This window comes from Pinus tabuliformis, chromosome 2_1 (genome assembly GCF_031772625.1).
Source record: "Pinus tabuliformis cultivar Carrire ecotype Pingquan chromosome 2_1, CPIR1, whole genome shotgun sequence".
NCBI lineage: Eukaryota > Viridiplantae > Streptophyta > Pinopsida > Pinales > Pinaceae > Pinus > Pinus tabuliformis.
This window is the reverse complement of record NC_142299.1, coordinates 456,755,849-456,771,769: the sequence shown is the minus strand read 5'-3', so window position 1 is coordinate 456,771,769 and position 15,921 is coordinate 456,755,849. Positions and strand designations below refer to the sequence as shown.

The following is a 15,921-nucleotide window of genomic DNA, read 5'->3' as shown; positions in this document are numbered from 1 at the left end:
ATGTTTTTTATGAGCATGATATATAGCTTATTGTTGTTATATGCTATTAACTTGATGATTAGGGTTATTTCATTAAGATCTTGATGTTGTAATTTGGATTGGTCATATGTGTGATGGTTATGTTCATTGCATTGAAGATCTTGATGTTATATGTATTGTGTTAAACTAGTTTGACCTATGTAGATGGTTATGGTTGCGATAATCAGGTATGAGCCAACATATTTGTGATATGCTGTTGCACTAATCTAGATTGACTTTGCATATGTGTGGATGATAATTGTGTATGAGTTATGATGTAAACATGCTAGCTAGCGACTATTTGGATATCATGATCTTATTTATGTTTGGGTTAATATATTGTGAAGATATATCATGCTAATATGGATTGATTGTGCAGACAAGATTACCTCCCCTAAGATACAATAAGGTACGAAATTGTTTATGTCATCTGCCTTGTGCTTGACTGTTTGATTATGAAACCTATTTGGTGTTTGATTGTTTGGTGTCTAGTTGAGTTATTTAACATGGTATGTTGCAAGTTGGTTGAATGTTTGATGAATTTCATAATACGAGTATGTGTTCCAATGATCTTGTTTTAAGATGATTTTACTAACACATGTGTCAAGACAATTGATATGTACTTGAGTATAGTAGGTGACAGTTGTAGCATTATGTCTAATAACTCTCAGTTGAATATGGATTATGGCGTGATTGTTAGTCTTGGTAAAGGTTGATTTCCAATTGATAGATATGATTGTCTTGATATTTGGAACATGTGGTTGACATGTGTGAGTAGTTGCAAGGTAACATGTTAGATATTAGTGTGACAAGGTAACACTTGATGTGTTTATATAACTAACAGTTGGGTGATGTGACAATACATAGTAAGACTCGATTGCAACAAGGTAAAAATGGTAAAAGAAAGGAATTGGACAAGAATTCCTTTGTCTATGTTTGGAAACCCTAATTCCAAACAAATGAGTGCCTTACATACATGGAGTCTTCTTAACCTTGATTTTTTTTGACATTATGTGAATACATGCTATATTCATGAACATGTACCTAACATGTATATTAGCTAGTATTTAGTTACGGGTGGACCTGTCAAAGAATTGGAGTCCCTTGAGAAATGGCATGGAAGTGTTCAGCTACAAGGCAATGTGCTTGGCACAAAAAGATAAGGTATCTGGTGTATTGTTATATTTATTCATGCACTGACAATTATGTGTTTATGGCAGTATGATGCATGAGATTGCATGACAAAGAGACTTCCATGAAATCTTGAAGAAGGCTCAGGTTGAGCTTTCCTTTGGAATCACCGAGAACCATGGGGATTGAGTCATGGTGTTTGTTGCTAGTCTTGTGCTTTGGTCTTTTGGTGCTTTGTTGTGCTTGATTGTGGTTTTGTTTATGTCTTGTGCATGGCCATGCCACTTGGGTTGTGGCGTCGTTATTGGTTTCATAATTTTCTTCTTAGTCGTTTCTTGTCTTGCCTTTTATGTTTTGAATCTTGGGAATTATTTGGGAAAGAGGAAATTTGATGGAGCTCAGGAGAGTTGTGTGGTACCCGAAAGGTAATGTAAGATTTAAATGAATCTTTGTGCATGAGTAAGCGCAGTGGAGGGTAAGACTATGATAGCCAGTTGGATTGGTGGGGTCCATTGGTGTAAATGGATGGTGGCAGTATAGTCATGAGAAAGGTAACTAGAAAAGGTAAAGTAAATGGATCTGAGATGTCAGATGCCTTGGCTATGTTGGGAAAGATTGTTTCCAATGTTGTGCATGAATAAAGGAACTTTTCTTAACCTTGACCTTGATATCTATTAATTATGTTATGGTCGTGATTATGTTGATGTTTATACATGTAGGTGTGTACGTATGTCATGTCTGATAAGGTCGTCATGGATCATGATTATCACTCTAACATTTATATGTATATATGTGTGTATGTATGTCGTTGTCTGACATGACCATGATTGTTTTATGCTAATTTTTATGTATATGTATATATGTATCTATGTATCTATGTCACTATCTGACAGGGTCCTTAGGAATCGTTCTTGTGAAGGAATGATTGCTTACGTAGGTAAATGACATGAAGAGGCTCCTGGTCTTACGAGGAATCAATTGGTAAGAGTAATGACAAATATATGAGGTCATTATCATGTGGTTATGAGTTGATATTATGTGATTATATTATGTCTATGTTATGGACATGTTATACCAAGGGATACATCAACGAAATGAAAGTAGCGTGGTTTGCGGCATGCTAGGACAAGCATGGATAAAACGCTGAAAGAAAGGTTGCTTAGTAGAGGTAGTGTGGTTTCGGATGTGTGGTATTACTATTGTGCATATGTCATACATGTTGTACATGTTGCATCTGTGATGATTGTGCGCATGCAGTATTGTGCATATGTAGTGTGTGTACATGTTGTTTATGCAATATTATGTACAGGGTGTTAGTACAAATAATGTTTTATGAATGTTGCATATTCAGTGCTGGGTATAGATGGTGCTATGTACATATGATGTGGTGTGCATGATTGTACAAGTGGTGTTGTGTGCATGCAGTGTTGTGTACATGTTGTACAAGTGGCATTGTGTGCAGGTGGTGCTTTGTACATGTCGTGCATGTGGCACTGTGTACATGTGGTGTCGCGTACATGTTGTGCATGTGATACTATGTACATGTGGTATTGTGTACACGTTCTACAAGTGGTGTAGTGTACATGTGGCATTGTGTACACATTGTGCAAGTGGTGTCGTGTACATGTGATGTTGTGCACACGTTGTGCAGGTGGTGCGCTATACAAGTGATATTGTGTTCATGTTGTACATAAGGTACTGGTGCACGTCTGGTATTGTGTGCATGTCATACATGTTGTGCTGTGTACATGTGGTACTATGTATGTGTATTGTGTAATTGTTGTATCATGATATACGTACTCATTGTGTAGTACATGTATTTTGTTGTGTTGTACGACATGCGTAGGTACATGTATCGTGTGGCGTTGTACATCAGGTATAAATGTATGAGTTGTGGTGTATATCAGGTGTATGTGTATGCATTTGTGATGTTGCACGTTGTGTGTGGATGTATGTCTTGTGATGTACATTGTGCACATATATGTGTTTTGTTGTGTCATACACCAGACGTAGGAGTATGTATTGTCTTGTATTGTACACTAGTTGTGGGTGTATGTATGTATTGTGTTGTTTTGTAGACTTGGTGTAGGTGTATGCGTTGTATGTCAGGTGTGAATGCATGTATTTCATGATGTGGTGTGTCGTATATGGTTGTATGTGTGGGATGTACACTATGTGTGTGTGCACATGGTTGAGGAGAAGGCACTGAGTGTTTTCGGGTGCGGCAATCGATCCAGTGAGTGTGTTGAAAGAGCAAAGGCATAAGTAAGGATCGATTGAAGGACAAGTATCAGTATATTATTGCAGTTTTATTATGCATGTGATTTATGATTCTAGTATATGATGATTACATGTGAATTATGATTATGGTTTATGATGGTTACATGTCATTTATGATTTTGATCTATGATGGTTATGTTTTGAGCTAACCTGATGTGATATGTTTATACATGATGATTTGATCAAAGATGCTAGTTTGACTTGTTATGACAGTAAGTAAACAAGATTGCAAGTGTACCTTATTAACGAGCTAACAATGAGGTATGATGTGAATTTATTTCAATTTATTTTAAATCTAATGGAAGTTATGTGCTTGGTACAGGAATGCATGAAATGCCCAGTTGGGTGATTGAAATTGACTGCAAGAATTAGCAACAAAAAAAGGAATTGGAACATGCAACAATATGCTGGTAAAGCACTTTAGGAGTAGGACCATTGTGGGACACTGGTACCCAATAGTGCCCATTGATTTCCGTGAGCATGCTATGAACGGTATGATGGTTTTGAGGCAGGGACATGCCTTGGTTTTTGTATCTTCCAATGCAAGGAAGCCTTGCCATGGGATGGACTGCCTGAGATGGGGGTGCCAGTGGAACTTTGAAGGTGAGTGACTGTGTGGAAGGGGTTGACTGGATTGCCCGAGGGACTATGTAGTAGAGAAGGGAAGGTTGAGGATATATTTATTTTGGTAATTAGCATTGCCAGATGGAATCAGATGCACATTAGGAGTTCGCCCTGCAAAAATGAGTCGGTAACTGTTCACTGAGAGGACAAGTGGCACATGATTACAACATTGGAAATTGGATGCAGATTTGACTTTACAGTGGATTCTAGACTTCCTGGGAAGGAGGTGAATCCTGGTATTACTTTGAGAGTGGAGGTGTGAACCTCTGGATTCCATTGTTGTGGATGCAGACATCATATATTTTATTTTTTGGTTTAGCAAATGTGAATATGTGTATATGTGGTTATTATAAATACCATAATGAGTTGTGTTATAAATCTTCAGTATGTGGCATGGTTGTTATTTGGTCATGTTGTCACTATGTTTTTCTTTTGAGCAGGTCTTTCTTTTTTCCCTAGAAAAAAATCATAATTCCATTATAGATTGTATATTGAAATTAAATGATGTAGCTTTAGCATATGAAAAAAGTGGTTGTTCACCACACAATAACCATATTATCATAGAAATCCTCAGAGTTCATAATAATTTACAAAAATTGTGCATGATATATTGTCATGTTTAGATCTATTATTCACTATATGTAACAAAAAGATGAAAAAATAGAAAAAGATAATCATGTTGTTTCATCTGCTATCTGTTGTTGTTCTATGAAAGGCCTGTGATACAATTGATATGCATACTACCCCTGTTGTTCCTGGATCATCCATTGCCCATATGGAAGTTGTGTGGCTTCCTTGGAAAGACTGTCAACAATCTAGTTTCTTTCCATATAAATATGATGACAAGTAATGAAATCAAATTGCGATTTTAAGGTTAAAATTTGATCGAATAAGCCTCTGAGTGTGTGCACATGACAAAGAGATTGAGAATTGAACCAATTTATAACAATTTTGAAGTCCCCAAAAATTTGTAGTTGACTGCAGTGTTTTTCAAGTGAAAATATGAAGAGAAACCTGAGACTGTTGAGTTCAACATAAGTATTGGTTCCCCTTCCAAGGCCCATCTTAAGCTTGTAATAGTTGTCCTCTAATAAGTACAGAGTAGCACCACCACCACATCCAGTATTTTGTGTAGACCCGTCGAAAAAAGCCTAGGGGAATGTTTTATCTATGACTTCAGGTGCTATCTGTAGGGCGCGAATTGTTTGATCTTCTTCAGGGATCAGGTTGTACAAAGCTACAATATGTGAGCAGGTGAAGATCCAATTAGTGGACATATCTTGAAAAATGTTGCTTATTTATTCCTATCTAGATTCCCCAACAAATTAATAGTGGAAGGTTGTGAAGTTTATGTGAGCGGGCATTTTGCCACCAGTGATTCCACGCAGTTTGTATAGTCTCTCCTTGCCATCTTATATTAACCGCTAGAGACTGATATAATAGGTTCAAAAAACCTTTTGTGCAATTTGGCATTGCAGGAAAAAAATGATCAATAGTTTCAATGTCGTTCTTGTAAAAAAACAATGAGAAGGCCCGAAAAAAGATCTTCGATGAAGGTTGTCATCATGGGGACTTTATTGTTTAATAGGGACCACAAAAATAGTTTTGATTTTGGTGAATATTTTAATTTCTAGATAAGGCTCCACCACCAATATTTAATTCCAGGTTCATGATCCAAAAAAATGAAGATATATCTGTCCTTGGGAGTGTATATGTCATGCACAGAAATGGCCCAGATTAGTTCGTCATCCCTGTCGAAGATCCTCGCATGAGATTCAACAAGTGTGGCAATGTACCTATTCCAACCATGACCCCAATGGTTGGGGATCCTGAGATCCTATGCCGACTTCCATGATTGACGGAGCATCAGTGAATTGTCCGGTTCTGCGACCTGTGATAAGTATTTGATGCGAGAAGAATCCAAAACTTGCAAGCAGCCAGGAGGCAGTAAGTGAGCATTTTGACTACCCGACCAAGAATCTTTTCTAATATGTACACTATCTCCCAAACCAATTTTCCAAGCCAGTCCATGTTGAATGACAGATATGGGTGAGAGACTGCCTTCCAGATGGTAGAGATGCCAAGTCTAATCCTTATGGTACTGTGAAACCAATCTAGCATTGAGAGAGGGAAAATATATTTGTAGTATACCACTTCCTTCCACAGGCTGTTAGCGTTGAGTAACCACCATCCCATTTTGGCTACAAGAACCTTTGAAAAACAATTGACATCCTTCATTCCCCATCCCCCTAATTTCTTAGGCCTAACAATCCGATCCCATCTTACTTAAGAAAAAGATTTGCCTTCATTGCTTCCTCGCCATAAAAATTTGCAACAAATTTGTTTTATTCTGTTGATGATGCCTTTGGAAATCCAAGCCAGTGCCATCTAGTAAACTGGTATCTCTTCTAGTATTGACTTGATAAGCACCAACATTCCTTCCCTTGATAGCCATCAATGATGCCATATATTGATTTTGACTTCAATCTTGCAACCAACCATGTCCAATTTGCAATATGATATTTTTTGGGCTTGAGCCTATACCCCAAGTATTTAATGATGACTTCAACCTCCAACTGTCTGTATGGAAAATGTTGATGAGCATATATTCTTTCAATTTGTGATCAGACTAGATTCGAAATAGTTGATTTTGTGTGATTGGTTTCCATTCCCGTTGCCTTGCAGAAAGTGGATAGGAGTTGCAGAAAACATGAGGATTCCTTAATGGATCTATCAAGGAAAATGAGCACGTCATCTACAAAGAGAAGTTGAGTGAGTGTGTTAGCATCGGTCAATTTAACCCCATGGATATCCCCAGAAGCTCTAGCATCCAATATAAGTCTACTTAAACCTTCCATGATTATAAGAAAAAGTAAAGGCGAGAGAGGGAATCCCTATTTGAGGCCTCTCTCAGAGTGAAAGAAATTGGATGTTGCACCATTGATAAGGATACTATAAGAGATCGGATATATACAACACATCACCCAGTTGATAAAGTTGTGAGGGAAACCAATCTGGGTAAGAATGAGGTGGAGATAGGTCCAATTGACTCTATCAAAAGCTTTGGAGAGGTCTATCTTGAGGATGATACTTTTTAGGTTCTTAAGTTTAATAGAGTGCAATCCTTCCTGGGTCGTGCCAATGGATTCATGAATTAGTCAATGATTCAAAAACACAAATTGTTCCATAGAGATGTGCTGGGATAGGATGGGCTTAATGCGGTTGGCAATGATTTTGGAGATGATCTTGTATATACAATTGCATAGAGAGATGGGCCTATAATCATCAAAGGTAGAGGGATTATCAGATTTTGGAATCAGAGCAATGAAAGTTGCATTGAAGGCTTCAAACATTCTGATATTCACCCTGCAATCTTCAATAGCCAGAAGGATGTCATGTCTAATAAGATAAAAAAAAGGACAAATAAAATTCAACAAGGCTATCCATCCGAGCCTAAACTTTTGTCCTTCTTAAGCCACTTTAGTACTGCTTATATTTCTCCTAAGGTGACAGGACAATTTAGATTCCTTTTCATCCACAAATTGAGGGAATTTTTAGGCCACTCTCAAAATCTTAGCTATAGATGCTTCATGAGGACCCTTGAAGATTTGCCTAAAATGTCTGATTCCCATGTCTACCAGATGGTTGAAAGATCGAGCCTCTCTGCCCTCATCATCTTTTAAGGACCAGAAGGTGTTTGTAGTTTTCCTCCTTTGGCACATTGTTGGAAGAATTTGGTGTTATCATCTCCTGCTTGGAGCCATATGGCTCTACTCTTGGGTCTCCAATCCACTTCCTTTTGACGTAATAGTCTGAGTCTTTCACCCTCAAGTCATGTTAGATGCATTTTGGCTTCCAGGGAAATGAAACCATTATTGTCAGTGTCCACCAAACTGGCCAGGTCAGCCTCAATTTTCCAGAGATTTGCTTCATCCCTATTCTTCTTCTCCTTGGCCCATTCAATTGTTCTATGCTTGAGTCTGGTCAGGTTGGTGACTATGACATCCATAGGGATTCTGTCACTATCTTGAGAGCAGGTGATACAAGTATATTTAACGATTTGGTGAAATTCCTCATATTTTAACCAAGATGAATTAAATTTGAAGGGTGTCTTTGGTTTGGGGGAGGTCCCCACAATTTCCAGGAGGATGGAAGAATGATTGAAGATGCCTTCAAATCCAACCCATTGCTTGATCCCATCAAACATGCCCAAAACTGGTGCCTTTATGAGAAAGTGATCTAGCCTTATAGCAAGCATAGCCTCATCAATCCTTTGATTCTACCAGGTAGGTTGAATTCATGCCACTTCAATGTTGAGATAGCCATGATGGTCCAAGAGTTGCTAAAAAAATTAGAGAGGGGGTCGATCTAGGCATGGCTTCCCCATGATTCTACATGTCCTAATGAGAAGTTTAGATCTCCACCAATGATGATATTATCATTGGCCATGAAAGGCGCCTGCATTAAGTTTTCCCAAAAATCTCTTGATGACAAGGACCGTAAATATTAACCAGTCTCAGGGTGTGCCCGAGGTCTTCCGAGAACACATATGCTGCCAATACCCCATCCCTTCCCCATACGTTTTCAACCTTCATGGATATGTTATTGATGCCCATGGTACAACCACCAAACCCTCCTCATGCATCTAGGGCATGAAGGGTCCATCCAGGGAGGAGGGCTTTCAACATATTAATAATGGTCTCACCATCACCAAGGGTCTCTTGTAAGAAAATAACATCAAGTTTTTCCAATTCGAACAACCTCCTAGGGCTAATTTTTTGTCGGGGTTGGCCAGTCCCCTACAATTGAAGGAGAGGCACTTTAGGGTTTCCTTTTGCTCTAAGAACCCGATCAATAGTAATTTGTTTGCCAGATGCCACCTCCATTCCATCTTTTTGAATGGCTTTAGATATAATGGAATTTATACCTTTCGATGGCTTGGGTCCTTTTATGAGAGAGGGGACACTAATGCCACATCCATCCAGCTGGGGTGGCTTGGCATTTGCATGGGATTGAAGATTATACCTTTGACAAGTGTAGTTGTTCGAAGAGGTATCTCCATTGACAGGGATCGAGATAGGTGGGTCTTTAGGGATGGACAGGGAAGGGGTCGGGCAATGGGCAGGGGCCGGTGTTATAGGGCATGAGATAGGATTGAGGCTGCAAAAGGAAATAACAACCCTAGATATAGGAATAGATGCAAAAAATTGTTCAGAAAGAAAATGACAAGATTTATCTAGGGTGCCTGTGACTTGGTGTGTTCCCTCTGTGGAGATTCCACTAATCCACCATTATTTGTCTATGCCCCTGCCTTCTCTAGTACAAGCCTTGTGGGTATGCTTTCTTTATATATCAGTGGAGAATCCTTGTAGAGATGGCCAACTTCATGGCATCTCCTACATCTAAAAGGAACCCCTTCATAGTCCAAATTTTGCATGATGGTGATTCCACGAAACACGAGTCTAATGCTTTCCACTAGACCATCCCTAGTATCCAAATGCACAAGAATGTAGGCAACATACATCTTTCATGTCTCTATAAAAGATTTTTCATGGTCCAGATAGCTGCCTAGATCATTCCTAATGCACTGAAATACATCCTTCGATAAAAAATGAAGAGGTAAACCAAAAATTCACACCCAAATAGGTCCATTATTTTAGAAGAATTGGTGTAATCTCAATGTACCAAAATTTTGATATTACCCAATTGGAATGATCGGGATGAGCGAAGTTCGAGTTTGGCCCCAAACCTCAACTACCCATTGCTCAATGCTTGACGAGGTATAGTTTCATCCTCGAACTCTTCCAACAAGCATTGTGCTTGCGGTGTCCAAAATTTGTGCCATTTTAATTCCTTCCTCGAAGACCAACATACACCCTCGCTCCCTAACTTTGGTGCAATTTGATTTTTTGCTAGATTTCCTCTGTGTTCCCTCCTCTGAGAGTCCTATTTCATGGTTCAGACAATCTTCTGTTCCTGAAGCCCTAGTGTCAAAATGCCCAAGTTCCGGAGAGATGTGAGGCTCAGTATGGACACATCCCGATGTCTTCACCGATTGAGATGGCCGATTTCCTTGGACTGTAGTGTTCGGGTCATAGGTTTCTCTCTACCCTAACTCTTCAGAACAAATAGCATCCGCCTTTGCCCTATATACCTCGTCCGGTGCTGCAGAGGCTTCCTAAGGCCTGTGCCCAAAGAGGAGAATTGATCTTGCTCCCATAACAAAATATATGATGGTGTTGAGTTTGGGAAAACAAGTTGCGGCTGAGAAAATGTCAAATACAGCGCTAAAGGGTTAGTTGGTGTAGATATTCCCAGGATCGTCTCAAAGGGTTCAAACCCTAATGTAGATAATGAGACCTCCCCCTCGCCCACGACAGGGATATAGGCATCAACTTTTTCAACCAGTTTCCCTACAACTCCCGCTGAATCCAAAATGACATGTTGAGGTGGATCCTCAGTCCTGATCGTCATAGATTCCATGGGATCAGTTGAATAATCCACTATATCTTCTTCCATCTCAACAAAATACTAGGATAAGGATCAAACTTCGAAAAACCCTCAACAGATAAGACCCTCAGGCATGTTAAATCCTTGTCTGCCTGTGACCGCAATAGTCACTGAAAGCGCCGACGATTCGCGACCTCCTCCACTAGTTGCTATCATTTTTACAGACTTCCCGCCCAATTTTATCCAAACCCTAATCTTTCGTTGACCTTCACAACTCTGATTAAATTCAGAGCCATTTCCCCCCCATCAGTGTTACATTCACCTTCAACCGTAGATTATTTGTTGTTGTGTAAGATTAATGTGTGGTCAAGAGTTCAAATATGGACTCCACTTCACGTATATTACAAAAGAGGAAAGGATCATTTAGTTAAACCAATCTTTCCAATGCAGGCCATTTCGCGCCTTCATTCGGCCCTCCCACTGGTGCAGTTTTCTTCAGATACACACCATACTCTTTGAGTAGGTCTTTCATTGTAAATACTACAACAAGCTATGTTATAAAGCTCCATGAGCAATATGTCTTCTTTCAGTGGGTTGCTAAGTGTTAAACTCACATGGACAGCAAGAGAGATATGAAAGATAAAACACGCAATTCATTTTTTTTATTAACATGAGATATACATTTATAGTACAACATATGACTCTTGGGTTTCAGATCCCAAGGTCTCTTGGACTGCTTTGGTCTATTCGGCTTCCACACTAACCCATTTAGGATTAGGTGTCCAACATTTCCCCCCTTAATCCAAAGGGTTATGTATGAGTCCAAGAAGAGAGTTGTAATACAAAATGTGCAAAAAATGCATGGCAGCACTAGGTTGAATGTGCTCTATGAAATGTTGGTATAAAGGGCGGTGGTTTAAGGATGACCACCAACACTGGAACGCTTAGTGCAGTTCCCGTAACTCTTCCAAAACTGGCAAGAAACTGAAGTTTTCTGCTAGAGGAAGTGATCCTAATGTTTTAAAGAGGGAAACCTTCAACCATAAAAGGGAGGTCTCACCCCGCATAAAAGGTAAAACTTCAACCTGAAAAGGGAAGTCTCAACCTGTGAAGGTTTAAGGATAACCAACAACTCTGGAATGCTTAATGCAATTCCTGGAACTCTTCCAAAACTGGCAAGAAGCTAGAGTCTTCTGCTAGAGGAAGTGTTCTCAATTGTGTTCCTGGAATTCTTCCAAAACTGGAAAGAAGCTGAAGTCTTCTGCTAGAGGAAGTGTCCCAGATTGCCAACTGAAGGCATGTTCAGGCATCTTTGTCTCTGGCTACAACTCTGAAACTGGTGTGGCAGGTTGTGGCTCAGGCTTGCTTGATGTGGCTTTGAAGCTTGTAGATGACCATCATTTCCCCCCTGTCAGATACAAGGTGAGAAGATGGAGAAAACTCAACTGCAAGACTGTTCAATACTCTGGAACAAGTTCTGACATGTGTTTGGAATATCTTCTTGGCTATTGATGCCCATTGCCAAGAAGCGATCCATCCAAGATGAATCTTTGTTCTTGCAGGACGTTTGTTTTTGAAGCATCTGTGTGAAGAATGGCTGGTTTTATGACAGTGCTTACATGGATGAAGATCAAAAAAATGAACTTTCAGATGGCCAACTCGGTCACAGTGTTGGAATTTCACGATCTGTTGTTGTTGTTGCTGTGGAAGAGGGGCAGAATCTGGAAGAGCTGGAGGTGAACTGTCATGAGGAGCAAGTGAACTGTCATGAATGAATCCAGCACTCTGAAACTGAATGGGCTTGGCATAGTCTGGAATATGAAAGGACAAGTCCTTGTCATATCCAAGACCAGTTTTGTGCTTGTTGTGGACAAGTTGTTCCCAAGGTCTGATGATGGGCTTGGGAAGTGCAGACTGAGTTTCTGCATCTGCATATACAACTGCTGCTTTATTTGAATGAACTGTACCATTATTAACATGCTGCTGATGGGTGGTTGTCTCAATGTTTCTGAACAAAAACAGGTTTAGAATGGTGTCTATTTTGATGTAGCTCTTCTTGTTGTAGCTATGATTCAAGCTGCAAAAAATCGATCTTTTCCTGTGCATTTTGTAGACATGTCTGGATTTCTGAGAGAGATCCTTTGCTGATTTGTAATGTGTCATCAACAGTAGATAATATCATAGTTTTAAGGAACTGTAATACTTCACTGGTTCTGGCCATTTTTTCTTCAATGTCTGATTTACACCTTAAAAAACTGATCACAACTACTACTCAATGCAGAAAAGTAATATCTACTCACAGTACACAGCAATATCCTTTATAAATGTCAGCAAATGATCAGTGTGCAATATAAAGGATTACAATCAGCTCACCAAAATCTTTATGCAGCAGTGGAATCAAGGAATCAATGCACTATAATGAGTTTTAAATGCAATGCCACAATTGGGGCAGCAACAACTGCAAACTTATTTAAAACAACAGCTTCAACGTATTTCAGGCAACATCATAACGTATTCAGGCAGCTTTAATCACAGTTTTCGATGCATTCAATACATCTCCAGGTCAGCACACAAATAAATCAATGAGCGATATACAAAACTGATTTCTTTCTCTGCAATACTTACTGAACTTGTGGTAACTTAGAAGAAGAGCATCGATATTATACTTCTCAGAGAAGCTTTTCAAAATATCAAATCTGAAAGTATGTCCGCAGTACCGTTGCAGATAGAAACATGAACTTTGTCATTCCCTTGGACTTGAATAATAAAATGGCAAATGTTGTAGAAGTGTTGATCAATAGTGGAAGACAAATTGAGACATTCAACTTTGTTCATGCATAGGGTGTTTTCCAATAGCATAACGAAAATCCAAAAGAAATATATGTTTCCATATGCGGCTATACCAAAACTTCAACCAGAAACAAATTACCTCATGACTTCCTCCTCTCCAAAGTCTCCACACAGAAACCTGAACCCGTTTATGTATAAGCTCAATGTCTAAAATTGTCAATGCACGGGCCCGAAGACACCAAGAGTAATAAAGACACTCAATGACATATAGCTACACACTCAATGCCATTGGATTCCAGCTTGCAGATAATGCCGAGATCCCCTAATGCGGTCGATTCTCTTCAATAGCCATTGTAATACCAACGAAGTTGATAACAATTCAACATTGTCCCGAGCAGTGAATCAAAATTCTCATTATTTGTTTGCACCATATTTATGAAATTTGGTGCCCTCTAAGAAGAATGGACGACTCAAAGCTTCTGAAGCTTTCAAACGTTCCGAAGGCTCAAACTTGAGAAGTCCTTGCAGCAAGTCTATAAGTAGTATAGATGAATGGTCCACAATCAGGCTGTTGTGATGAGGGTAACAATGTTTGAATGCCCAAAAAATCAAATGCCAACGAGAATTTTGTAATAAACTTCCAACTTCAATACTGTATAATGAACCACCGAGACCCTAGAGTCAAACTGTTCTAGCGAACCATCACAATGTAGAAAATCGACATCGCATTATGCCAAGTCTTCCAACTCCCAAACATGCACTCAGACTCATGGTTATATCCATACTATTCCAGTGAATTCATAAAAGAACATAACCAGGAGAGATAGTTCAAATCATGGTTAGCTACCAAAAGGTTTCATTCAAGTCATGAGTTTGAAACAAGTTTCTCGGTATTGGGTCCAGAATCCATGGGTGTTGGTGGTGCAAGCCCTTGAACGGGCCAACGAGAGCCAACTTCAATGATTATATGCCAATTATGGGAAGAGAAATCCTTCTTGTGATGCAGACATTAAGGCTGTATATAAGGATCTTGGAATTCAGGATGTTTTTCTGGAATATGAGCATACTAGTTATAAGGAGCTCATTTCTTCCATCAAGGCTCAAGAGAATGAATCTTTGCAGCTTGTGCTGAAGTCTTTAAAAGCGACATAAGTAACATCTGAAATGTCAGCTTTTGGACTGCTTCCAGCAGCTCTTCAGGGTATTGATATCAGGGAAATGCTTACTGGTGCATCTATTATGGATGAAGCGACAAGGATTCCTGTGGTTAAAACCAATCCTGCAGCCTTGTTGGCACTATGCTGGTATTGGGCCTCTGATGGTAAAGGTTTCAAGGATATGGTTGTTCTTCCTTATAAAGATAGCCTGCTTTTATTTAGCCGCTATCTACAACAGCTTGTCATGGAATCTCTTGGAAAAGAGTTTGATTTAGATGGGAACCGGGTCAACCAAGGCCTAACTGTATATGGGAACAAAGGAAGCATAGATCAACATGCCTATATTCAACAACTGAGAGAAGGAGTTCACAACTTCTTTGTAACCTTTATTGAGGTGCTCCGCGACAGATCACCAGGCCATGACTGGGAACTTGAACCTGGTGTTACTTGTGGGGACTACCTTTTTGGTATGCTGCAGGGGACAAGGTCTGCACTTTACTCAAACAATCGAGAGTCTCTGACAGTGACAGTGTAGGAAGTAACCCCTCGATCAGTGGGTGCCATGATTGCGCTAAATGAGCGTGCAGTAGGGCTCTATGCTAGCTTAATCAATGTCAATGCTTATCATCAACCTCAAAACCGCGAGAAAAACTCGAGGCAAAAATATTCCTCTACACAATCCCGCAGGCTCGAACCTCAAACAGTACAATTTTCACCATTTTTCTTGGCCCTTTGATAGAAAAGATCCCTCAAATTACACAGGTAAGAGCAGCAGCCGCAGACCTTAACTTGCTAGATTATGAGATTCCTTTTGCTGAGCACACGGACGGTTCCAACCGGAGACTAGAAATCCGCAACAATACTCAACAGAAAATTTTTGTTTTCATGGCAACGGGTGGCAGACATAAAACACCGCAACAATTCTCAGCATTGTATACATTATGAATTCAATATAAGCAGCGTTGTATACATTGTATATCCAATAACTGAACCGACAGTGTCCAAGGCATATACAAACAACGTGTAAACAATGCATATACAAACCCGTTACCAGTTTTAATGCACTGCACATTCAGAACGATGATACCAGCTGCGTCCTCCACAATTCTTTGTCAGGCAGCGTTCAACAATCCAGCTGCGTATGGAGTCTCTCAGAACGGTGAGAGCGTTAGGTGAGAGAACGTTAGGTGAGAGAGCGTTAGGGCAGCACAGGCGTGGCAGAGACGCAGGACAGAGGCGTTCAAACACATTCAGTAACGCAGGTGAGAATAATCAGGTGAGTTGTCAGGCAGTAGAGGCGCAGGTGTAATGACGCTCTTTTTTTAAACGTTTATGACAGTCATAGAGCGATTTTTGTATTCAGAAGAACAGGCAGGCATAATTAATGGAGCATTACAGGTAATGAAGACTAGGTCAGCACTATTCAAGGCAGCTCAGGCCGGTTGCTCAGGGAATAACAACATCTCTTTTT

The 15,921-nt window shown here is 39.7% G+C and overlaps 1 protein-coding gene across 1 annotated transcript; it reads left to right on the top strand.

The window, feature by feature from the left end:
* The first annotated feature begins 14,457 nt into the window (after positions 1–14,457).
* On the top strand, positions 14,458–14,985 carry LOC149200890 (glucose-6-phosphate isomerase 1, chloroplastic-like). Its single transcript, XM_089401115.1, has one exon. The coding sequence runs from the start codon at positions 14,458–14,460 to the stop codon at positions 14,983–14,985; it is 528 nt and encodes a 175-aa protein (XP_089257241.1).
* Positions 14,986–15,921: the final 936 nt, after the last annotated feature.